At 44.8% G+C, this 25641-nt stretch overlaps 1 protein-coding gene across 5 annotated transcripts; it reads right to left on the bottom strand.

Annotated features, from left to right (window-relative positions):
• Positions 1-309: 309 nt before the first annotated feature.
• Positions 310-24914, bottom strand: gigyf2 (GRB10 interacting GYF protein 2). 5 transcript variants are annotated; one of them, XM_062523901.1, is made up of 29 exons: positions 24823-24914; positions 21741-21800; positions 21472-21616; positions 21265-21360; positions 20002-20110; positions 17943-18051; positions 17706-17746; positions 17516-17548; positions 17244-17420; positions 16645-16856; positions 14994-15144; positions 14150-14401; positions 13739-13920; positions 13459-13612; positions 12445-12611; positions 12209-12303; positions 11907-12047; positions 11597-11727; positions 10434-10537; positions 10119-10268; positions 9855-10022; positions 9390-9647; positions 8976-9098; positions 7149-7484; positions 3378-3565; positions 2946-3094; positions 2218-2408; positions 1825-1975; positions 310-1224 (listed from the first exon to the last, which is right to left on the bottom strand). In XM_062523901.1, exons 2-29 carry the CDS (start codon positions 21776-21778, stop codon positions 1157-1159), a joined length of 4119 nt encoding a protein of 1372 aa, XP_062379885.1. In that variant the 5' UTR covers positions 21779-21800; positions 24823-24914; the 3' UTR covers positions 310-1156. The 5 variants fall into 5 exon arrangements, with proteins under 5 accessions (XP_062379885.1, XP_062379894.1, XP_062379902.1 ...); XM_062523910.1 differs by having other exon boundaries at positions 1825-1972; XM_062523918.1 differs by having other exon boundaries at positions 7149-7481.
• Positions 24915-25641: the final 727 nt, after the last annotated feature.

Here is a 25641-nt window from a genome sequence, read left to right as displayed (position 1 = left end):
TTAGCAGGGAAACATACCGTTGACTTTTCACTGACTTGATTACACAACTGCAAGGAATAAATAATAACATAAAAAAAAAACAGTATTTACAGAACCTTTCAAAATACATTTTCCAAATGAAGACATAAAAAAGTAGTCATAATGTAGTCATGAGAGCAACTCAAGCTTTAGTAAATGGCCCAATATTCTGTAGGTTTCCTTCACCATGATTCATTCTCCATGCCTTCTCACGGCCAATGTGAAGAAGCCCCTGCACCATGCGCACATGTTGATACAGTTCCAGTCATGAAAAGTCTTTCAGAGACGCAAGAGATGTAAAACAGCCCACACAAGAGACTGTTGATTTATTTCATACTGCAATAAAAAAGTATGACTCCATTCGTTCAACGTTTCCATATATTATAATACAGATGCAGATTTTGAAAGTTTATTCTTTAAACAGTCTAATATTTTACAAGAAATGGATAACTACTTGGAACTTTCAAAACATGTCCTTAAAACAGGACACTGGTGAATCACATCCTTAGGTCCTACAACACCATCGTCCACGAACAACCGTCAGCATACAGGAAGAAGAATGAAGAGGAGGGTGAGGCAAAAATGGTTGGGAAAACATCAATAAATAATAAAAAAAGAAATTTCTCTTTAAATCTTAATCTTTTTTTCCTCTTTTTAAATGCATGACCCTCATTTTCACAATTGGGGGAAAAAAAAAGAAAAAAAAAAAAAAAAAAGAAATTGATTGTGGGGGCTACCCACTGGCTGCTGGGACTGACGCGCTGAGGTGAGGTTCTGTCCTGAACCGCACCCGTGTTGATCAAACAAGGGTCCTCTCCCAACGCAGACACACAGTCCGACTTCAGCCGTTCTACCCGGTGAAGCCTCGTCTGAGTCGAGCTTGGGGGTTTTCCCCTGTAAGAACCTCTTGGCGGTTGGGCATGACACTGGTGTCAGGAGGCTCCCAGGATCCATCCACTGCTTGGAATTTGACATGGAAGGGTAGGCGGGGGTGGGGTGGGGGCAGACAGAAAAAGAAAAACAGAAGAGTAGTGATGGGGTGGGTGCGGGGGGGGAGGCAGCTGTTCAGATGGGAAATAGTCAGGGGGGTGAGATTGACGGGGCATCAAGTCGAGCCGAGCGGTCCCTTTCCAAGTCCTCAAAAGTCCTCCACTGTCTCGATCTCACCCATGTTCAACCTCTCAGAGGCGGCATTGACCGAAAAACCTGCACGGAAAACAATGGAGACACCGAGTCAGTGACATTCTACTCAGCAGAGCATATTATGCAACATCTCATCTGACACCTTTCCCTTTGCATTCTTAAATATGTGGTAATGTATTGCTTGTTACGAATTCCGACTTAAACTCAACCCCCATGCTGGTAAATGACCAAGTTCGATGCCAACATTGGCCCAGAAAAAGATGTTTACATATCTACTAATAGTTATGTAGATTTTTGAAGACAATATTGAACTATTTATGCAAACAACAATCAATGGCATGTTATTCAGTACCAGTGGGTGGATGTGTGCAAGACAAGGTGTTTGCATAAATAGTTCAATATTGTCTTCAAACATCTACATAACTATTAGTAGATATGTAAACATCTTTTTCTGGGCCAATGTTGGCATCGAACTTGGTCATTTACCAGCATGGGGGTTGAGTTTAAGTCGGAATTCGTAACAAGTCAAGAGGAATGGATCACTGCAGATTTCTCGAAATTTGAAGTATTCTAAAAGTGTCTACGTTTTAAGGGCTAGGTCTGAGGGGAGCATTTGCGGATGAATTCTAGGCCAAAGATCGAAAAGGGACGATCAAAGCTTACCGAGGAGGCTGGGGTCTGCTCGAACCATCTTCTGCTTTTTCTTCTTTTTCCCTGATGTCACAGTCTCAAAGCGCTGCTGCTGCTGTTGGAGGCTAGTGTGGTTGGACTGAAGGACTTGCTGTGGTGTCGTCTCCCCCCAAACAGAGCCCTGCTGCAGCAGGACGGCACGCAACACAGAGGAAAAGGGTTAGAACCTTAGAAGCCAGGTGCACCTCTCAGACGACACACACACAGATTTGCAACCAGCCAGAGCGGTCAGACAACCGCACCCTAGAGGGCTGTTAGTGTCCAAGAACACAAAATAATATGAGTAGATTCATTTGTGCCCTAGTCTTGCTGAACATCTCTCACACACACACACACACACACACACACACACACACACACACACACCTGCTGTTGCTGCACTTTCTGCTGCTGGATCGGCTGCGGTTTCTGTTGATTGGCATTCTGTTTGGCACGGCGCTCCAGGAACTGTTTGGCAAAGTCCTTGGCCTGGGGCGTGTCACCGAGGTAGGCTCTGACGTAGTCATGCACTTCATAGGGGGAGTCCACCTCCTTCAGGAAGGATGCAAACGTAGGAACTGTGGAGGACAGTCAAACATTAACACTGCTCAGATGACAAAAATTCACCATCTGCCTTGGAGAACAGTATCAAAATAAAGGTGTTACAGAGACACAGTCTTATTTCGGGGGACCAAACTAATGCAATAAACACTACTTCTACATCAGCCATAAAAGACATACTAGATATATTTTGTCATTGTTTTACAGTATTGAGCCTATGGTCTGTGTGACACATCTAAGGCATGTGGATGAAATCGCCTGTTCAGAAACTCTGAAGTCTCAGTTTGTGCATCAAAGGGAGGTAACACCAGGCCTACGCAACCCTGGCATGTAGGGCAGCCCTGAGGGGGAACTTCCTGCGCTTCGAGGGATCCTGTAACTTCCGAGCACCTTCACCTGAGCTGGCAGTTTAGCTACCACTTACGATGAACCGAATTGCTAAGCAGATGGGTCATACTGAAACATGAAAATGACATTATTTGAAAGTGTGCGTGTGTGTATGCGTGCGTGCGCGTGTGCCTGTGGGTGTGCGCACGCTTGTGTTTTCAGCTCACCATCCAGATTGTTGGCAGTGTTGAGCGTGTGCAGAGTCTGCTCACACCACTGCATGAAGCCGTCTTGACTCTTATTGGCTGCCTGGAACAGTTTTAGCAACTTCTCCTCTTCCTCCGCTTTCTTATTGGCTTTCGCACTCACCGAGTTACTGCACCCCACACAGACACACACAACACAGGGATTATTGCAATTAATATAGACACCACTGAACCTTTTGAGATGAAACCATGGAAATATTCTTACAGCTTATGACAACTGACAAATGAGGAGAGAAGTAGGGAAATTGTAGAGATCCTGAAGCACTAAAAATTCCTATGCATTTACACACACACACACACACACACACACACACAAACACACACACACACGCACGCGGGAGACGTGACAGACGTGTCTGCGGATAAGAGTGAGCGGAGGCTTTGCGGCGGTACCTGAGGTTAGCGTTTCCCTTGTTTTTCTGAGAGCTGGCCTTGCGCGGGGGAGGCTGAGCGGCTTCCTTGACGGCCTCGTCCCAGAAGCCCACGTTGGAGTTGTGGGTGTCGCCCCAGATGCTGCTGGTGTCCGAGCCCCAGGTGGAGCCAGCGCTCACCGAGCCCCAGACCGAGCTGCTCAGCGTGTTCTAGAATAGAATAGAATAGAATAGAATATATACTTTTTTGATTCCCGTGAGGGAAATTCGTTGTTCTGTGGCGGGAGGAGGGAGTCAAATCACCACCTCTGATATCTCAACACCGCAGTCTTATCATCAAGAGCTTTTTCTCTAGCAGACTACATGTCTTAAGTCATTTCCTCTGAATGTCAGCATAAATTTGAAACATAAAGCCACAAGGGGAAAACCACAGCAGGGCTTCTGCCAGCTGGATTTTACTGTTTTGTTTTTTTTGTCAGCTAAAAGTTATATCACTGATCAACTAAAATGTTGCCAGTCAAAATGTCCAATAATAAAGCAAATACCAAATCATTAAAACTTCACAGAACAAAAACATTAAATTGAGACTTTTGATCATTGTGATTAGCATATCTGTTGGATTAGAATTAGCACAAGCAGGTCGTTTGACCTTATTTACTGCAGATGTGACCCTGATTGAAGAAATGGTAACGTTAACCACACTAACGGAATTCTGTGCTATGCATAAATATCAAATATGGGTTAATACAAAAATGTTCCCGTTATTTGTGTCCATGACAAATAAAACGACATAGGCCTAACTAAACCCTTTTTTTGACTGCCCAAAAACACAGACAATGCGAGCCTTTGCAAAAAAAACTAACAAACATGCTGTCCTTATACTAGCCTATTCACTGAGAAAAGTAACGTTTTCCACAAGGGCAACAACACTGCATTGAATGATCTTGATGGCTATAAGAGGTTACTAGGCCACATTTAAATGTTGTAGCCAACATGCTATTGGCATTGCTACAATCTGCTGCATGTGATTCTGAAGGAGTCTGATGGTGCTCCTGATGGCGGGACCACTGACCACCTACATGTTCTGTATGGCATGGGTTCAAACCCAGCAGACATTGTTCACGTCTTTTTTCAGTACACCTGTTCATTGCAATTTAAACTCTTCCTTAACATGGGCTCACCTAATGCAGCCATTTAAAATGATAAGCATAGGCCTACCAAAGCAAGGCTATATCCTCTCCACATGACAGCATGAGCAGTGTATCAGGCTGCATAGAATGGAATAGAATAGAATATATACTTTTTTGATCCCGTGAGGGAAATTCAGTTCTCTGCATTTAACCCAATTTAACCGAATTAGTGAACACACAGCACACAGTGAACACACAGTGAGGTGAATCACACAACCCAGAGCAGTGAGCTCCTGCCCAACCAGCGGCGCTTGGGGAGCAGTGAGGGGTTAGGTGCCTTGCTCAAGGGCACTTCAGCCGTGGTGGATTGGTCGGGGATCAAACCGGCAACCCTCCGGTTACAAGCCCGATGCGCTAACCAGTACACCATGGCTGCCCAAATATGAGCTTAGCTCTGTGGAGCAACTGGTTCCATGGTCAACCAATTGCAGAAAGATATTGTACATTTATTATGAACACATCAAGACCATATACAACCCCTGGCAAAAAATATGGAATCACCAGTCTTGGAGGATGTTAATCCAGTTGTTTAATTTTTTAGAAAAAAGCCAGATCACAGACATGACACAAAACTAAGTTCATTTGAAATGGCAACTTTCTGGCTTTAGGAAACATTAAAGGAAATCAAGAAAAAAAATTAGTTAATCAGTAACAGTTGCTTGTTTTAGACCAGCCAGAGGGGAAACAAATATGGAATCACTCAATTCCAAGGATAAAAATATGGAATCATGAAAAACAAATTGACAAAAGAACACTTCAACGCACGTCTAGTACTTTGTTGCACCACCTCTGGCTTTTATAACAGCTTACAGTCTCTGAGGCATGGACTTAATGAGTGACAATCAGTACTCTTCATCAATCTGGCTCCAACTTTCTCTGATTCCAGTTGCCAGATCAGTTTTGCAGGTTGAAGCCTTGGGATGCACCATTTTCTTTAATTCTACTACAGATTTTCAATTGGATTGAGATCCAGACTATTTGCAGGCCATGACATTGACCTTATGTGTCTTTCTTCAAGGAATTCAACAGTTTTTGCTCTATGACAAGATGCATTACCATCTTGAAAAATGATGTAATCATCCCCAAACATCCTTTCAATTGATTGGATAAGAAAAGTGTCCAAAATGTCAATATAAACTTTATATAATAAATAATAATATAAGCATTATTGAAGATGTAACAATCGCCATCTCCCCAATGCCTTTACCTGACATGCAGCCCCATATCATCAATGACCTTGTTTTTTTCAGGCAGTTGTCTTCATTAATCTCAATGAAATGGCACCAAACAAAAGTTCCAGCATCATCACCTTGCCCATTGCAGAAACGCGATTCATCACTGAATATGACTTTCATCTAGTTATATCCACATTCCAATGAGATTTATGAAGACAACTGCCTGAAGAAAACATGCACATTTCCTCAGTCGTTGATGATATGGGGCTGCATGTCAAGTAAAGGCATTGGGGAGACGGCGATCGTTACATCTTCGATAATGCTCAATCCAATTGAAAATCTGTAGTAGAATTTGAAGAAAATGGTGCATCCCAAGGCTCAAACCTGCAAAACTGATCTGGCAACTGGAATCAGAGAAAGTTGGAGCCAGATTGATTAAGAGTACTGATTGTCACTCATTAAGTCCATGCCTCAGAGACTGTAAGCTGTTATAAAAGCCAGAGGTGGTGCAACAAAGTACTAGTGGTGTGTTGAAGTGTTCTTTTGTCAATTTGTTTTTCATGATTCCATATTTTTTTCCTTGGAATTGAGTGATTCCATATTTGTTTCCCCTCTGGCTGGTCTAAAACAAGCAACTGTTACTGATTAACTAATTTTTTTCTTGATTTCCTTTAATGTTTCCTAAAGCCAGAAAGTTGCCATTTCAAATGAACTTAGTTTTGTGTCATGTCTGTGATCTGGCTTTTTTCTAAAAAATTAAACAACTGGATTAACATCCTCCAAGACTGGTGATTCCATATTTTTTGCCAGGGGTTGTATATTCGCGCAGACATCTTCATTGCAGAAAAGTAGGCTTGGTATTATGATTGACTATTTGTCGAATCAGAGTCGCATCTGCAGTAAATAAGGTAAAGCGCCTGCTGCTCGCGATGATGTGCTAATAGCTTATCCCCAGATAAAATACAGCAAAATCCGTAACACCTGCATCCTCCTGCTGTTGCGTTTGCTGAAGTAAACAGACGATTTATAGTATTTCTTTTAACTCTTAGTGCCATCTGTCTGTACTGTCTGGCACAACAGTAGTTCTTCTTTGTACCCCTGGCTCTTACACACATTGTGTTTTCTGTTGTTACTATTGTATCGTGAATGGTGATGTTTTTCGAAATGTGCTATAATGATGCAATTCCGTAGTCTACTGCAGCGGTATCAAATTAATTCCATACCTATTTTGTTTCTGATGAAAGGCTGAATCTATACGAATGTTGTGCCTGTCCCTGAGTTTGTTTCATGTTCACACGGCAACATTAAGAGCTGAACAGAACTCCATGTATGCAGTCAGACCACCCACACTCCTGTAACAAAGCATCCTTATAGGATGACTAGCCTGCACGGACACTGAGTGTATCTGAGGAGTGATGCTGGACTTACGGCTCGGTTCTGTTGGACAGGCGCCGGTGCCGGTGCCGGTGCCGGTGCCGGTGGTTGTGGCTGTGGCTGTGGCTGTGGCTGCGTCTGCTGAGGTGGTGGTGGTGGTGGCGGCTGCTGCTGCTGCTGTTGCTGCTGTTGCTGCTGTTGCTGCTGCTGCTGCTGCTTCTGCTCCTTCCTCTGCTTCATCTGCTGCGCCTCCTCCCTCTGGATCTCCAGCAAGGACTTGGTTGCGGCCGGCTGCTTGGCCACGTTGCCCCAGCCCGAGAGCTTGGCCTGGGCCTGCTGGGGCTGCTGCAGCTGCTGGGTCTTCAGCAGCTCCTGCTGTTGCCGCCGCTGCTGTAGAGAACAGAGGTCAGTTACGGTGCGGTCACATGCTTGCGTCCGCCAACGTTCGTCCATTGTTTTCCCATTCACTTTACATTGGCTGGACTTCACTTGATGCCGCACTGAATTGTGGGGCCGATGCGTTGCCTGGGATACGCTGCCTCCGTTAAAAAGTTGAGAAATGTTCAACTTTTGACGGATCGTGCAAGCGCCAGCCAATGAAATTCAGTTTATGCAAATTTTCGAACACTGACAAACCAATCAGTACGCGTTTATGGAAATATGCTGACGTTGATGAAAATTATGCATACGTTGGTGGACGCAAGCGTGTGACCGCACCGTAACTAAGGACACATGAGAGCATTTCCCATTTCCTCTTAGAAGAGTATGATGCCCAGTGAAAGCCAGGGAGTGAAACGCACACTTGAGTTGGGTGTCTTATCTTGAACCTTTTCTTCATGTTTTGAATAACAGCTTCTCTGCACAGACAATTCATTTCAGAACAGCAGCAACAGTTAAATTGCTGGTCTAGGACCCCTGTCTGCATAAGGGATGGGGATGGGATCGTGACCAACACTGCCCAAGTAAATTAGCAACTTGCTTGGGTAATGTAAGATGATAACTGGCATCAGAGTAACTGCAATGTTCCTTAGTTAACACGAGTGAAGGAAAAGCAGCCAACAAGTGCTATACTATACATGAATGGGATTATGTTAATACTGTTGAAATGGTCTTCCCAGCGTCTTACATTAGGTCGGTTGCGAGAAGAGTTAAATGATATCATCATAGAGACATCAGAGTTGGCTGTTTAAAGACCCTAAAATATATGCAGCATTGTTTACTCTTTTTTGTTTGCTACATAACCCGATCTGTGCTTTCAGTTTTGTTCTACAATGTATAAATAGTCTGAGGAAAACAAAAAAGAAAGACCCATAAATAAGTAGGTGTTTAAAAACGTTTCACCGTTAGTGTATCCGATAGCTCATTCCCATCCAACTAATTTACACATTTTAAGCACATTCATTTAAATTGGGTCCGCATTTCCATTCAATGTTGTTCTGCAAATTAAAAATGGATGTTCTACCCTGCAGTCACATTATACCTTACACAAACAGGTTAAGTTCACACAGATCTCTGTGTCTCAAGTACGCCGAGTACTGGCGGTACAACCAGCGGCTAACACAGCCAGGCAGCTCTAGTGCTACACTCTGTGGGCATGTATGTGTGAGCTCACGGACATGCCCCCATTTCTTAATCAACTGGTCAACATGCGGCTGGATGGAAACCCAGTTATGGACGTAATGACGTCTCTATGGTGGGTGCCCAGCCCAAGGAACATCAAAACAGCCCTAAAAAGGCGCAAACAGCAGCCCACAACAATCACGTAGTTTGCGTCAGTGGAAAGAGGGCACTACACGCACATGCACACACGAAAACACACACACACACACACACACACACACACACACAGATCCCCACTTGAACACCATTCTGTCTGCTGACCTCCTGTCGTGCTTGGCGTTCTTTTTCCTCCTCTAGTTTCTGGATCTCAGCGAGTGACAGTGCATTCTGGGACTGGGAAGGCAGGGAGGCCGACTGTTGACCCCACTTTGAAGAAGAGGGAAGCTGTGAAGAGTTGCAGAGAAAGTGTCAGACACACACACACAAAATGTCTTTTCCTGTTCTAGTTTCAATTTCCTGTTCTAACACAAATGTGCAATGTCTAGCAAGTGCACTGATTGCGTCATGAGCAATGACCATGGAAAAAAGGCATTCAGTCCCACCGTGTCAGTAGAACGCGCCAACCCCAAACACCACCACACACTCTTCCCCCTGCCGCCACACCTGCAGTACCAGGCCACTTGCGTGTTTGCGTGTTTATGTGTGTGTGTGTGCGTGTGTGCGTGTGTGCGCTACCTTCATGTGGGCGAGCTGCTGCTGCTGCTGTTGCTGCTGCAGGCGCCGGAGGGCCTCCTGCTGTTGCTGCCGCTGCCTCTGCGCCTCCTGCTGCCGCTGGAGCTCCAGCTCGCGCCTCCTCTGCTCCTCCTGCTGCTGCTGCTGCAGTGCCAGGGCTGCGGCCGCCGCAGCTGCCGCCGCCGCCTCCTCCTCGCGCCGCTTCTCCTCCTCGCGCTTCCGCAGGGCCTCCAGCTCCTCCTGTTTCCGCCTCTCCTCTTCCTGGAGTCACGGCAACACAGAAGCCCATATTAACGTCACGGCAACACAGAAGCCCATATTAACGTCACGGCAACACAGCAGCCCATATTAACACCACGCTACATGGAGGAGAGCCTCACTCCTGAGGGCTACTGAGGACCTGGAGCTGACGGGGTGGAAAAAGCTTACAGTTGGCATTTTATATCAGCCGTAGGGATCAAGTCACACCTGTTTGCGGAGGAACTCTTCCCTTTGCCTCCTCTCCTCCTTCTCCTCTTCTCTCCTCCTCTCCTCCAGTCTTCGGAGCGCCTCCTCCTGGGCTAACCTCTCCTCCTCCTCCTCCTTCTGCCGGCGCTGCGCCTCCTCCTGCTCACGTTGCCTCCTCAGGGCCTCCTCCTGTGGGTGTCAAATGGGAGTTTAGCAGCCGTCCCGACAGCATGTTCCAAAAAACGTTGTCTAAAGTCCACTAAAAGCTCAGCTCAGGCTCCGGACCTGTTTCCTACGCGCCAGCGCCAGCTCCTCCTCTTCCAGGCGCTTCCGCTGCTCTTCCTCCTGCCGGGCTCTCAGAGCCTCTTCTATCCTCTTCCTCTCCTCCTCCTCACGCTTGGCCCGCAGCTCTGCCTCACGCCGCTCCAGCTCCAACTGCGCGCGCACACACACACACACACCCACACACTTTATACACAGTGCCAACTAACAAGGTCACCAAGACATCAAATAGAAAACCCATAAGATGCGACCACATCAATAATGAGATGGGAATGGTTTTCAAGGCCGGATGTCCGGTGTTGAAGCGGTGTTCCTCACCTTCATGGCCTTGGCCTTCTCCAGCTGCTGGATCTGTTCCATGGTAGAGGCCGGTGCCATGGAGTCAATTGGCAAATCCCACACACTGCCGCCTTCCCATGCACCTGAAACACAAGACACAAGCACACACCCAGGGCTTAAAGCAACACTAATATAAAGCACTTTTCCTCTGTCGCCCGCACACTATTTGTTTATCCAGCAAATAACCATGTCCACGACAAGGTAGAGTTATGTTGCATGATTTTATGAAAGTATGATGTACTGCGACATTGATGCAAGTCAAATTTGTAGTTTCTTATGTCTCATTTCATTGAACTACAGATACGCTACCCGATATGGTAAAATTACATATAGCAGTTATAGCCGATCGAGGGCCGCAAAGTGAATGCAGAAGTGCCATTCACCCTGTTACGAGTTGATGATTTTGGAAACATTATTTTAAGGTACGAAAAACTCTTACTCTTAACTTTTTCACTGGGGCTGCAGGGACATACATATACTTGATAATGATTATTTCTATGATTTTGGTGAGCTCTACAGGAATGACACGGAACCATCTCCAGATGTAAATGGTTGCGTATATTACTCAAATTAGTTAAAATATAATGTAGGCTACGTTTCTTTGCACAAAATTGTGTCTGCTTAACATAAACACAAACAAACGTGATTTCCTGACAGCGTCTTCAAGGTTAGCCTACTAGTTTTTGTTGACTTCGAACCTGGAGAGGAACAAACGGCAGCTGTTCCCGCAGTTCAATTTTTTACTCAATTAGGCTACTGATCGTGTGATTTTATTGCAGCGGTGCTCAGATTCCAGGAGCAGCACTGTGCCCAGGCTGAATACATGTAGAGGAAACACGGTCATAAGTACTGTAGTCTCATTGCCTATTCTCAAATCTTAAACATACCAGCTCACGCCTGAACACTGTAAGCCCTGCACACACATTCAGAACACCTGGCAGAAACAAAGGCACACGCTACTGCTAAAATAACCTTTCGAGCTTGTGGTTGCATGGCACAGATTTAAACACCGCAATCTTTATCTGCAACTGTCATCTGGGTCATTCCCACTGTGACGGATCTCCCTCTCGCTAGACACACTTTCAACTGGACCCAAAGAGAAGCGTGGGTGAAGTGTACGAGTCGGCGGTTGAGAAACATACTGTTAGGCGGTGCAGGGGGCATGCTGGGGGCGCAGGAGGCCTGAGAGGAGGAGTTCTGCATGTCCCACACCGAACCAGAGTCCGGTACCGACATGGACCGAGTGACCGGCGGCAGCAGAGTTTCCGAGGACCTGGAAGAGGAGACGCCGTCATTTCAGCACCTGATCTCAATCAGGTTGTGACCACAGCCTCCTTTGCTTATCTTGACAACCTAACCTTGTAACCTCTTAACACCATTTACAGACAGAGGCCCAGCTATTTTTCTGCGAAAGAAAAATGATGGCAAGACGGTTCCGGTGGCAAATCTTACCTCATCTTCAGGGCCTGGTGGAGGATCAGGTTGATCTGCTGTTGCTGCTGTTGCTGCTGCTGTTGCGGCGGTGGTGGGGGTGCTGAGCTGAGAGCTGCTGCTTTCTGCTGAGCCAGGGCCTGCGCCTGCACAAACTGCTGCCTGCAGCCAGACAAACACACACACACACACTCAACACTACAGGTTTCTGCTTAACTCCTTTGAATTAGGGCTAGAATATTTCCATAGCCACACAATCATGCACTAGGGCTGTGGGATATTGGATTTTGGCCAATATTGTCAGACTTGTATCTGAGACCTACCTGAGAAGATACTGATACTGCAGCTGCTGCATCTGATAGAGGTTGATTGCAGTTAGCTCCTGTTGCCTCTTTAATCTCTCCTGATCAACATCCCCCTAAACAGACACACACACAGACAAGACACACACACACACACACACACACACAGGATGTGAGAGCCGCTGGCACCCAAAGTGTGAAGAATGTGCACACGAAACACTCAAGTGTGCAGAGGTGTGACACGCTCACACGCTTACCAGCATTGGGGGTGCCGCTGGTCCGGGTGTGAACGGTACCCTCCCCCAGATCTTTATGATCTCCCCCAGCGGCTGGAAGACCTCGTCACAGCCCCTCTTGACCAACAGGGTCATTGTGAAGTAGCCCGCCTGGAACCATTCGGTCATCTCCTGGTTGCTGAAGGGTCCTGAGGAAGGACACAGGTGGGAGTTAGTTAGAGCAGACGAGGCCCCTCACCACATTAACCCATCACTACAGAGAGCTCTGTGGAACTGTGGGTAGTTTGATAGTAATCGGGTCTTTGTGCCTCGAATTATACCATTGCATTCCTCAAAGCCACCCAAGGTCATGGTCCTGCTGCTTTTAATGGACGTATGTAAATGAGACGTGCATGTTACAGCAGAAACAGTAGGTGTCACACTAGGATTATGAAAGATTAAAACGTTTATACAAAAGTCTAAACGCTAGGTTTCAAGCTCTTCCAGTTTCTCCACATAGATCTCCATTTCTCGGGTACCGTCAGTACGAAAACCCCCTGAAAACATTTGGTTTTTACCACGCTCGAGTTGCCAATTCCAACAGCTAAAGAAGCCAGGCAGCTACAGCACTACAGGTCTGGGGAAATAAACATGGGGGCTCACGTTTTCTTTCGTACTGACGGCAATGTCCTTTTAGGAAAGTCCCTCCACTCCGCGGCTATAATGCAACGCTTTTTGGGCACTTATCGGCCATCTATTGCGAGTAGAAAGCGGGTGTGCAAGGCTTCAGGACACCAACCATGCCTCAGCGGTGACATCACACAGCACGATTGGCACAATAGTTTTTACATGTCGACTTTTTTGTTGCGGAAAGAGTAGGATATTTTAGACAACTGCCATATTGGGGTTACAAACTAAAGCCATGTATTTCTGTGAGGGGTTTTTTGAGTGCTTTGTCTCCTCATTACAGTCTCTGCTGTCATGGTGACCTCCAGAGATGCGGATCTATGTGAAAAATGACAGTGATACTACAGCAGAGCCTCCTCCGTTGCTCACCCTGAATCTCCCCCTGTGGGTCCTTGTAGAACCATTTAAAAGCAGCATCGTGGTTGATGGGCAAGGCTGTCGGTTTGGGCCGATCAGCAATCTTGGCCAGCTGCTCATCGTCCACTACCCCGTCCTGGAGGTAAGCCACCATTTTCTCCGCTTCCTGAAGGGGGAAGAGAGTGAGTGTCACATTTGATTAAATCACAAAGCCTTCAATATTCTGACTCTAATCAGCTCCATTAACTACACGTTATGAGAACTGTCTAGGTTCCTAGCACCGAGCTCCCACCTGTTCAAAATGCTTTAGTCCCTCATCTTCATCCGCGTCGTGGGGCATGGTGCCGGGCCTGCCGATGGGTGCCATGACGCCCGCCGGGAAGGGTAGGTTGATGGGGACTGCTGTGGGTATCTCTAGAGACTGAGGCAGTTTTGGCTGTGGCGGTGGTAGTGTGGGGGTGGGGGCAGGCATGTCTGTGGGACACGAGAGGCGGGTCAGCACAGTAGTTTCAGCCGACTCATCTACAGAGACATGACCGGCACTGAAAAGCTGGCCGGGCTACTTCAGAGAGACTAAACCCAGAGATGACTGGAGCACTCAGATTACTTGTATTGCGTCATTGTATTATTGTGGTGCACAATCGACTGACGTTTCGACGCACTGCATCTTCCTCAGAGTCAAAACCGGAACTATGACACTCACCTGGACTGGCGGAAGCGACGTGGGGGAGCGAGATGCCCTCCACCATAGCCGTGGAGGTGGGGATGTGCTGGGGGACTTTGCAGGGCTCAGGTAAGACGTCTGGGGCTCTCTCTAGCGGCCGCTGGCTGGCCTCGGGTGCTACTGGCTGGATGGGGGACAGAGGTGAAGGGGCAGTGGGCTCTGGAGGGGTGGGGGCCGCCGGAACAGGAGCAGCCGTGATCACTTCTTCCTCTGCTTTTCCCAGTTCCTCTACTGAAAAAGAAAGCAGCGCATTTAGAGACAGATCACAATACAGTGAATTCATACTCACAGACTTCAGTTATCAGTCATCTATGAGCCTTGAGCGTGCACCAGCTCAGTTCCAGAACTGTCCAGCACTCAGAACTCACCCTCCCTCCACTAACCAGCTCAGTTCCAGAACTGTCCAGCGCTCAGAACTCACCCTCCCTCCACTAACCAGCTCAGTTCCAGAACTGTCCAGCGCTCAGAACTCACCCTCCCTCCACTAACCAGCTCAGTTCCAGAACTGTCCAGCGCTCAGAACTCACCCTCCCTCCACTAACCAGCTCAGTTCCAGAACTGTCCAGCGCTCAGAACTCACCCTCCCTCCACTAACCAGCTCAGTTCCAGAACTGCACAGCACTCAGAACTCACCCTCCCTCCGCTAACCAGCTCAGTTCCAGAACTGTCCAGCGCTCGCTCAGAACTCACCCTCCCTCCACTAACCAGCTCAGTTCCAGAACCGCACAGCGCTCAGAACTCACCAGCTCAGTTCCAGAACCGCACAGCGCTCAGAACTCACCAGCTCAGTTCCAGAACCGCACAGCGCTCAGTCAGTACTCACCCTCCCTCCGATCTCCCTCCTTCTTGGCCTCGGCGGCCGGGTCTTTGGTCTCCTCTGATTCGCTGTCGTCTCTCTCCGAGTGTTCCTCACACTCCTCCAGAGGCCGGAAGTCCAGCTCTGCCTCCTCCAGGATGGGCTCCTTAGGACCCTTCTGCCAAAGGAGAGGAACAGGGGAGGAGAGCTGTGAGGCATTGTCTAAGCACAAGATACCTATAATGGACTCCTACTTTATAGCTTTATAATTCATAGCTCTCTTTCTACAGAGTGCTGGCAGTGCATTCTCTTTATGTACACTGCCATTCAAAATTCTGGGGTCACTTAATAAATATCGTAAATGACTGCGGTAGAAAGAAATGGCTGACCTTTACTGCAATATCTGCCTTGCCCATTATCAGTAATCATTCATCCAATGTTCCAAAGGGACATTCTGTTTACTAATCTGATATCATTTGAAAAGGCGAACAGAAACAAAGGCGAACACCCTTTTACAATTACGTAAGCACATACTGTAATCTGAAAACAGCTGCCCCGATTAAGAAAACAATGCAACTGATCTCAGCTGGTACTCTGTCTTTAATGGAGTGGAATAGAAACCCCAAACTTTTGATAGCACGCACATTAGTTGACTTATTATTCTAAACTGCAGGGGACGCCCAAGAGCAAATCTTCTTCAGTGCTGCTTTAAGTGCAGTTCTCTCATTGATGCCCAATATAAGGAAATGGTGTGTTTCATTACACCAAAATAACATCCAGTAATCCCCAAATCTGTCTGACATCTCTACCCTGCTAGATCACATGTCGAACACCAACAAAACAGCAAACCTTAAATGCAAAGACTACGGTACGTAGGCAGACTAGGCCATGTTGCATTAACCTTTTAAGATACTGCTGTAGCTTGTGGTCACACGAGTGCAAGGCAGTGTTCACACTCTGCAATTCAAATGGGGGATACGCCAGTCTGACCTTTTATTTATAGTTGCACTGGTGGCTAAGGGCTTTCCTGTTTGAATTATTTTTTTTTTGCTTGTACACGCCTCAGTGTGAAGTAAAAGATCAGTGAAAGTATGTTGTTTTCATTAATAAGGAATATAAGAAATATTTTTTTTCATCCTCACTCAAACCGAGGTGATGGTGACAAGATTTACAGGTTGTGACAGCCAGCTGGCTGTGCTAGTAAATGTTTTTGGACGAGAGCTGTTGGGCCAATGACAGCAAACCAAATAGTGATTCAGATGGGGAAATGAGAGTAAAACAATCTCGCATGACAAACGTAAACTAAGTCATGACGAAAGTTCACGCGACCACTTTTAAATCACACTACCTTGCTTTTGTCACGCATCACAAAAATTCTGTGACGAACACTTAAGCCACGTGCTGATGAACATTTAGCCACGAAGCAAACTGCCCAAAGAGGATATGAAACACGCGGCATCTCTTTGGCCGAATGCAAAATGTACATCATTTGTCTTCAGTTCTTTATATAATTTTAACTCATCCAGGGCAGTACTGACAACAAATGCACTTGCTCTTAAGTGAAGTCAGACATGTATTTCCTGGACTCCTGAATCCCATAGGACAAATGTATCCATCGTTTTCCAAAATGTAACAGCTCACGCCGGTGTAGTGACACTGCGCTACGGCAGGCTCTCACCTTGAGTGAGTGGAAGGCTCCGGAAGAGTCAAAGATGCCCGTCTCCTCTTCGGCGTCCTCCAAGCACCACTCGGGCAGGGCGTCGCGGTCGTCGTCCAGGCTGCCGCTGCCTGAGCGGGGTCGCCGGTAACCCCGCTCCTCCTCCCCCCGTGCGTCAAACGGGAACCTCCGGCGCTCTGGGTGTTCCCGCCACCCAGCTGAACGAGGCGTATCTACGCAGACAGGGAGCACAGAGAGAGGTCATTGCAGGGGATTCTGGAACAATCATTGGGAGAAGTCGGGCAAACATAAGAGCTTTGGGCTTGATTACCTGTGGCCCTGCTACAGGACTGACAAATGCTAACATTTGGCATCATCTCAGAGGCAGCTAAACAAATAAGATCTCCACACTGTGTTTAAGCGTGGCACACAAAGCACACAGGACTGGGGTTTTGTCAGAGGGGGAATGCTGTCTATGCTCACAGTTCACAGAATAGCTGAATGAGCCATCAGAACCTCCATTCTACACCCTTATCTGTCTGCTGGAGGGAAAATGGGCTTGGCAGAGGGACAGACTGTGCAGGCTGTGGGGGTGTGGGGGGGGTTACAGCCGGGCGCACCTGGACTGGGGGGACACCACCGGTCGCCATCCCGCCTTGTGCCCCCTAGCCGCCAACCCCCCTCGTCTTCCTCACCGTTTTGCTCGTCGCGAGACATGCGCCAGTTCTCGCTCTCTGATCGCGTGAAGTCGTGCTTGCGCACAAGGCCCGGCACCGCATCCTCGTAGTTGGCTCGTACTGCGGGAGGACAACACACAGTGCTTACTAGACCTGCAACAGCTACTATGACAGGTAGCAATGCCACTCAATGACATCTCATGGGAATGACTTACTGTGGTTAAGCTGATAATGAGGTGGGGCTGCTTCTGTGAATGAGAGAGGGGAGATAAAACGGTGAGCAAAAAAAGACCTATTATATACCAGTTATACATCATAAAGGCATTAGCAGGATTAAACACAAATGAAAGTACACGGTGTTATCCACAGAAACACACTACATACTCTGAATCTATCCATACAAACCTGGATCTTTTCGTCCAGGCTTTTCAAACCTTCGGTCTCCCCTGGACAGAAAAACACACAAAGCATGTCAAGGTGACTTGACACGTACAACTTAGGACAAATAGAGACATCTGCCATGCAAAATTATGTAACATTGTTTTTTTCTCCAACATGGTGAGCATCATCAACACGATGAACAACATCAACAGGATGTGGCTCTTTTGTTTTTTTGGTGTAGGTTGGGGTAAGCTGGACTACCTCTCCTCCCAGCTTTGCGAGCGATGCATTTCCCTTACTCCTCGGCCAAAGCCTCCCTCCACATCATCAAAACTTCTTTGGTAAAACCCTCCGTCTCCTCTGCCCCGGCCTGTTCCATAAAACACAGACACACACATGAATGTGGTTAGTGGCCAGCAATCACAAATAAAAAATAAAAATACAACATAAAGAGAAGATCATTCACACATTTTCTCTAAGCAAGGACAAAACAACAACCTAAGTGGTCTTACATAGTGCTGTGGTAGTAAGCCCAGTAATAGGTAATAGTTTATATATTCTCATCACAAAGCTCACCTCTCTTGTCTTACATAAAAACTACAGGTACACTTGGTGGGAAGCCGTAGCATGGGCCAATGAACACCAAATAATATTCTGAGGTAGATCTGACTTACAGGGTGCCTGCACGAACATAGTTTGAGACAAAAAATTGTTTAAATTTGTAGGCTCTCCTTGTAATGGTTTTATTGCAGATGTAATGATGAGAAACACTAGTGGACTGAAGTCTATATTTCAGCTGATGCTTTACTTGTGTTTATTCAATCAACAAGGTTGGCTGAAGATGACTGCTAGTTATTTAGCTCCCTTAAAAGATATGAAAGACTTCATTTGTAACCTGAAATTGAAATGGCTGTCATCAGCGAGCAGATTAAATAGCCACAGTACATTCTACATGGCTGGTAAACTTCGGTAAGACAGTTAGGCATCACCAACTCCCATGCATCCTAGCAAGCTTTTCTAACTGTTGCTGTGGGGATGTGGCTTAAAGTCATGAACACTAGTAGATGTAATCAACATATTTCACACATTCCATATTGAATGATCATTAAATCTTAATTACTACAAGGAAAAATAGGATGTTATGCTAGCACAGTGCAAGTTAAATGTAGCCTACTAGGGGTGGGCGATATGAAAAAATAACATCTCGATAATTTTTGTGAGTTTGACGTTAACGACAATTAGTCGATATCCTGTAAAACATGTTTTTACAAGGTCTGAGTTACTTTTCAACCGATTATTTATGAATAGCATCATTACAACATCAATTTTTTAACCAAACCAAGCAAGGCACTGTCACTCTGACACATCTCCAATTCTGTCACCACTGTGTGTGGTGACATGGTCTAGCCAGCCACATTAGAGAAGACAAATAGGCCCAACAGTTTCCAAAGAGAAAGTCTGAAGCTGAAGTTCCTTTCAAATATTTACTTAGGATTCACTGTAAAACAATCAAAAGCTAGCATTCCACGTTACAGAATAGAAACTAATGTCTCAGCTTACGGCTAATGTATATGACAAATTCCATAGAGATGCTAACATTTAGCATAATCGATAAAAGTAGATAATTAGAGCAAACTTCAGTCCATTTACAAAAGGGTTACATAAGAAGAGTTCTTTGTCTGCCTATGAAAATACTCAAAGGCTAATGGTTTCTCTCCATATAATACCATGAAGGAAAAAAACTCCACTTTTTAACTCATGATCTTCAGTCTATAGGCTAGTCTAACTTGCCGTATGAACAAAGTACCCGCACAACAAACATTAGGGGTGCGTGTGACAACGTGGACCCACTAGCAATCGTGTGACTTGCTTTGCTGTAGCCAAGGGCTTCTGTCTCATACTCTGCCTGGATTTAGTAATGTATGGGATTTTAATGCATGATTTCGAGCAAGCATCCTTCACCATCTACCTATAAATTACAGGAACGTCTGTCGGTCTGTGAGTATGAGTATGTTTGTGCGTGGGTGACGGGTGAAAAATTACATGCAATAAACTGAAACTTTTAATAGGCCAGGCTACATTAGCCAAACTAAACAATTCCAATACACTACACTAGTTGTAATAAAGAATTTAGAGCATATGAGGATACTGTATGATCTCAATTGTTTGCCAAACAAGAAGGCAGACAGATACAATGCCGCCGGATTGGTCAGATTGTGATATGATTAATGTTATAGTAACCCATAACCTAATGGAACTTGATCAAGTTTCAGGATCTCTGGAAAAACAACTGACTGACTCAATCAACCACCATGCTTACCTCGTCCCCTCGAAGAACTTCGACCTCTCGGCGCCCCAACCACAGTGCCCCCACCTCTTCCTGTCAGCCGAAGCACAGCCGCACTGTTTACAGACATAGAGAAATTTCTCTGCGGAGACACAAACAGACAGACAGAGATCAGGGGCCAGTTGCACAAAACACTGTCTACTTTGGTAAGACATTTAGTTAAAGGAATAGTTCGGAATTTTGGTCGGTGGAGACCGTTTTTATCGCGTTTAACCCCTTCCTTCAGTTGCAGCGTCCCCCTTTGCTAACGCTGGTTCTTAGCTAACGCATTTCTACGGTAACATCAGTCTGACATAAACAACAGTCTTACTCACTCCACCGCACACCCGAGACAAGTCAATTAAAACGTCAGACTATCGATATACGTGTCCGTGTTGATAGAATAATTTTAGAAATAAAACTAACCTTGCAACTCAATGATTTATTACATTTTGAGGGACTAGTTTCTCAATATCAATCCGCCACTGCCATACAGGGAACAAAGTAGGCTATTGCGATGCCATGCAAGGTTATTTTTTTTCTAACATTGTTCTATCAACACAGGCATGTGCATTGATAGTCTGACGATATAATTTATTTGTTTCGGGTGTTCTGTGGAGTGTTTTCAGTGGCAGGCTGGATGTTACCGTTGACTTGCGTTATCTCGGCACCTAGGTTAGCACGAGATGAACGCTGCAACTCAAGGAAGGGCAGAAATTCACTGAAAATGGTCTTCACCGATCTATATCACCCCGACTAAGTTGGAAATAAGGTCCAATGTCCAAAATTCCGAACTATTCCTTTAAGGGTGTTGCACAGAATTTCTTATATGGTCTCATTGATCAACATTAACTCAGTCAGAGGTCCCTCAGATTTTTCCCCTTCGTTAGACTGCTATGGTCCTTTGTGCAACAGTTTAAGGGATTTCTTATAAGATAAGGAGAAACCCTTAAACACCTGATGGAACATGTTATGGAAACCTTAAGGAGAATACTTAAAGGTGTTTGTACAACCAATTTTATTTTAAGGGGGCCTTAAATCAGATTTTATGGTTTTGTAAAGGTGTTTTGTGCAGCCGGCCTCAGTATTCCGCCCTGAAAAGTAGTCAATTCTCCCGCTTGCATCTATGAGAATTATCCATTTAAATCAAATTTCAAACCTCATTCATAATTCATATTTTCAAACAACAAAGATGTGTTAATGTGTAAGTGAAAACTGTATGGTGTGCATGTTTGGTTGTGCACAAAAAAAAATCACCTGCTCCTCTTCTGTAAAAGGTACAAGGGCCAACGGTGGTAAGGGATCCTCTTGTAAAATGGGAAGAAATTCCTTGTCATGTAGATCTATGGGAATCTGAACAAGAGCAAGAGGTTGATCAGCTGAAGACAAATGCAGGTACCTGTCGCAATGACAAGATATAACCACAAAACATCAGGTGTTACTGTTATTCAATACTTTCCTTACCTTGTTGTCCTTTACATAAAGTGCTAGCATTTCTTCCCTCCCATAACGGTAGTCTGCTAGTTTATACTTTGGCAAAGCAGGGGAGAGAGGTGGTGAAGCAACACTGCTGCTGCTGCCACCACCTCCACCAGACAAAGCCCGGAGCCTGAAGAAGGTGGGGGGGGGGACAATGAACAGTGAGCATGTGAACAAGTCCAGACGCATACCAAACCAGTCAACACTACAGCTCAACAAATGCTAAATGTCACAAACATGGGCTCTTTCTTTACCATTCTGGTCCAAAGTTAAGTGTCTGGGTTTCTGCCATTGTTTTTCTTTTTCAGGGTAGTCTGCAAAAGAGAACACACATGCGAGTTATGGCAAATGTCACAGATTCTTAGGCCATCAAGGACTGGGCAGTTAGTGGTTTCACTCATCCCATGCTGAATGTATTTAAGGCAGTGGGCTTGAGGTTGTTGTTATAGACAATGGTCTTGTAGGTTTAGTTTTTTTTTCTGAGGTAAGTAAACTCAAAGACCCCAATGCTGCACTGGGGGATATATTATGTATCTTAATAATTAGGATCCCTTATCAAGAAATCAGAGACCCCAATGCTGCACTGGGGATACACTATGTATCTTAATAATTAGGATCCCTTATCAAGAAATCAGAGGCAGTAATCTGAAGCATCACACACTGTAAAGCTTTTAAAACAGCTATAATCATGACCAAAAACACTACATTTCCCTGGATGCTCACATGAATAGGGTTGATAGGTGTCATAGATCTCACAACTTACATTTTCTCACTCACTGTGTAAGGAGCCAAGCTCCCCTCTCACAGGGCAATGAATATTACAACGCACTCTGAAAGTTATTTTAAGATCCCTCCCGATTAGGAAGGGAGGTCTCGGAGACCCCTGCTGAACACTACCCATTACCTCGCCTGTCTGAGGCACTTTTATTAAACATAATGATGACAAGCCTGAACCTTCAGTTCCGATGTAGTTACATGTTTGGTTTTAGGCTAAAAAAAAAAAAATAAGAAAGAAAGAAAGAAACACAGGCCTAAATCAAATCATGCTTTATAAAAGGTTGGACTTCTAATGTAGCTAGATAATTGGTTATTGGGTAATTGTAAATAGAACGAAAGCTGTGGTCTACAATATCGGAATGCCTTCCACCATATGTTACCGAATTAAAACGCCACAGTCTGGCCAATACCACTTAACCTTCATTGGTCAGAGCCACGATTACTTCTACCCAGACTTTACTACACCAACAATAACATTAGCTAACACACAGGAACAGTCAACCAATTTCCTCATTTTGAAGACATGGTCAGTGTAGAGTGGACAACTGGAAGCCACATGCAGACTTTCCAGATAAGTTCAAAGCTGAACTGATTTGTACCAATGTCGCTATCTTCGGTAACTACAAGTGGTAACAGTTAAGGTCGATGTAATTAAGTCAGATTTAAATCAGATTTTTTTTTAAAAAGAAAAGACATTTCAATCGACACCTCGTTAACGTTACCTGCCCTGCAGCCGAGCATTAGCTGCCATTAGCTAAGAGTTATCTGACGCTAGCATAGGGTTACAGCTGATAGCCGGGTAGTGCAAAGAGGCTCTTTCACTTGACAGCTAACGTTACATAAAAGCTGGCGACGAGGCAAACATCTAAACTGACGGTGCATGATAAGACATTCAGTTACACAATCAGCTAAAAGAACTAACGTTACAAGTTTTGTCTTATGTTAATGGTGGTAAGCTAGTCGTGTCTAAATTACTGTGCGATAAGTTGACTCCACTAACCTGCATGTCTGCGAAACAAGTTATCTAACGCTACAGCTGGTTACTTTTCAAGGCAGTTACTCTAAATAAGTTAACATTAACATCGGTATCCGGCATTTTGGGTGACAAAACAAACAACTTCATCTTCCTTGCAACCAACTACCAAGGTTGGTTTGACACATTTGTAAAAGTAACAGACTGGATTAACGTTAACGTCAGATCATGAAGTAGCGCTAATGTTAGCTGCTAAGAATAAACTAAACATGACATTCCTTTGCATCACAGTTAATTATTAATAATACACAATACTGGCAGATCAAAGAGCTTGATCAGAATAGTTGTCTGAATACGTGATCACACTTCATCTACTCGAATCAAAAGGATAATTTACCGTGAGATATTTGCTAGCTGACATTGACGTGACGTTTGCTAGCTACGCTGGACTTCTTCACTTTAACGTGGCTATTAAAACGTGGTGGTTGCTGAATAGAGCACTATGGATTGTTATGGTTAGCCAGCAAACATGGCCAGCTAATGTTACGGTCACCAGACTTCCCGTAGCAATCGTTAGCTAGCAAGACACATTCTGTGAATGTAACTTATCACAGTATGCTTACCAACTACCACAATTGGCAACTTAGCATGGCAAGTTATATCATGTAACATCACAAAGAGAATAAACAGCTGATTAATATCATCAGTCAAGCATTCCCACTATAATGTTGACTGTTAAAGTATATGACTTTAAGAGTTAACGTTAGCTAACGTTAAAATAAATAAATCCGCTAACGTTAGCTAACGTTGGCTAGTTGAGGTCTAGATAACAGTTAATGTTGATACATTTAAACGAGCGTTTGGCAAATACGTGGAAGTTATGCAGCCAACAATGCTGTTAGATTCCAGAGGTTTGCACACAATTTATAACTGGACTAGATGCTGGCAAGTAGTATTACCTAAACATCACCTAACTTAACGTAGTTCATTTAGCAACGGCTACATTTCGTTGTTGCTAGCGGATGTTGGTGCAAGCGTAACATTAGGCTGCTAACGCTATGCCATTAGCCGTTTAAATGCCTACGCTAGTAGGCTAGCGACCCAATATTAGTTGCTGACAACTTTTCATGCTAGCGTTGAACTAGCTAATTAGACACTGCTAAATTTAAATGGCCAACTGTAACGTTACCGTTAGCTATGTACGATTGGTGTTAACGTTCAGCAAATATACATGTCAGTGGAATACTAACACTTCACAGTTACTCATTATGTCAGACAAATCAGAAGCGTTGTAAAGTGACTTCACACGAGTTAATCCTTAACCCCAAACCCTCCGTGAGGCCTAGCAAGCCTACCGCAACAACAGGTTTTCCTGTTAGCACACCTCCACCACGCTCTAATCCATAGCGGCCACTGTATTTAACTTGAGACCGACGCTTCAAGGCCATGCAGCCATGCGGATGTCAACACTTCAGATAATAACTTCGCAAACCGAAAGGAGGGGGGCTAAGCTACAGTAAATAAGATATTTAATAAATAAGGAGTATTTTACAACTAAATAATCTATTTCAGGCTCGCTGTCTTACCTCTGCTTAAACTGACAGCGCAGGGTTTGTATGCGAGTTGACTCTCTCTCCGTTTCCACAAGATGGCTGAAATGGGGTCACATGACAATAAAACTCCCGGATGAGCAAGAAACTGGATATGCTGACTACTGCAATTCGTGTGGTCTGTCTCACTCGGTCTCACATGGTCTCACTACGTTTTGTAAGTGGGAGAGATGAATGTCTGATTACTGTAGTAGCCTATGGCTAATTTACTGTTAGGATCAATAATAGGATCTTCTAAATTAGGATTAATTTAAAACGTTCAAGTGTATTTATTCAACTAATGTATTGTTCAGGCTAAAACACAATCACAGTAAAGGGGGTTAGGCTATTATGAAGTTGTTTAGGCCTTTAGGCCTACTAGGCCTACGTTATAGGCCAGTCAATCTAGCTCAAAAAAGGGCCAAACCTGTAACTAATTGCAATAGTAATGGTTCATACTTTTTATTGATCCTTAAACCCTCCTGCATCACATATTAAAAATCTACCCATTTATATTTAGTGGAACATACTTTTATTCAAGGTCAAAGGTAGCAATTTCCAATGCATTTTGCCATTGAGATTTACTACAGGTGAAATGGGTAAAATGTTAAACTATAGATATCAAATTGAAAATGTCACAGTTGTTTACTCACATTAAGGCAAATATTTTTTGTATTGCAAGTTTTCTGAAATGTGATGTTTAGATATGCAAATGAGACCAGTTTTACCTAAATATGCAATAATTTGCATATATTTCTAGAAAACTAAATCTCAACAATAGGTACAGTCAGCTTCAAAATAATTGCTGCATTTTGC

The sequence above is a fragment of the Sardina pilchardus genome, chromosome 2 (genome assembly GCF_963854185.1).
Source record: "Sardina pilchardus chromosome 2, fSarPil1.1, whole genome shotgun sequence".
Classification (NCBI taxonomy): domain Eukaryota; kingdom Metazoa; phylum Chordata; class Actinopteri; order Clupeiformes; family Clupeidae; genus Sardina; species Sardina pilchardus.
The sequence above is the reverse complement of the archived record's forward strand: the minus strand, read 5'-3'. Positions and strand labels throughout refer to the sequence as shown.

Excerpts from the sequence above, each read along its gene's own strand:
- gigyf2 (XM_062523901.1), bottom strand. The coding sequence starts at position 21,778 with ATGGCAGAAACCCAGACACTTAACTTTGGACCAGAATG. Across the intron at positions 21,361-21,471 it reads TTTATGTAAAGGACAACAAG|ATTCCCATAGATCTACATGA; the intron begins GTAAGGAAAGTA and ends GCTCTTGTTCAG. Across the intron at positions 3,095-3,377 it reads AAGGGAAACGCTAACCTCAG|TAACTCGGTGAGTGCGAAAG; the intron begins GTACCGCCGCAA and ends TGTGGGGTGCAG.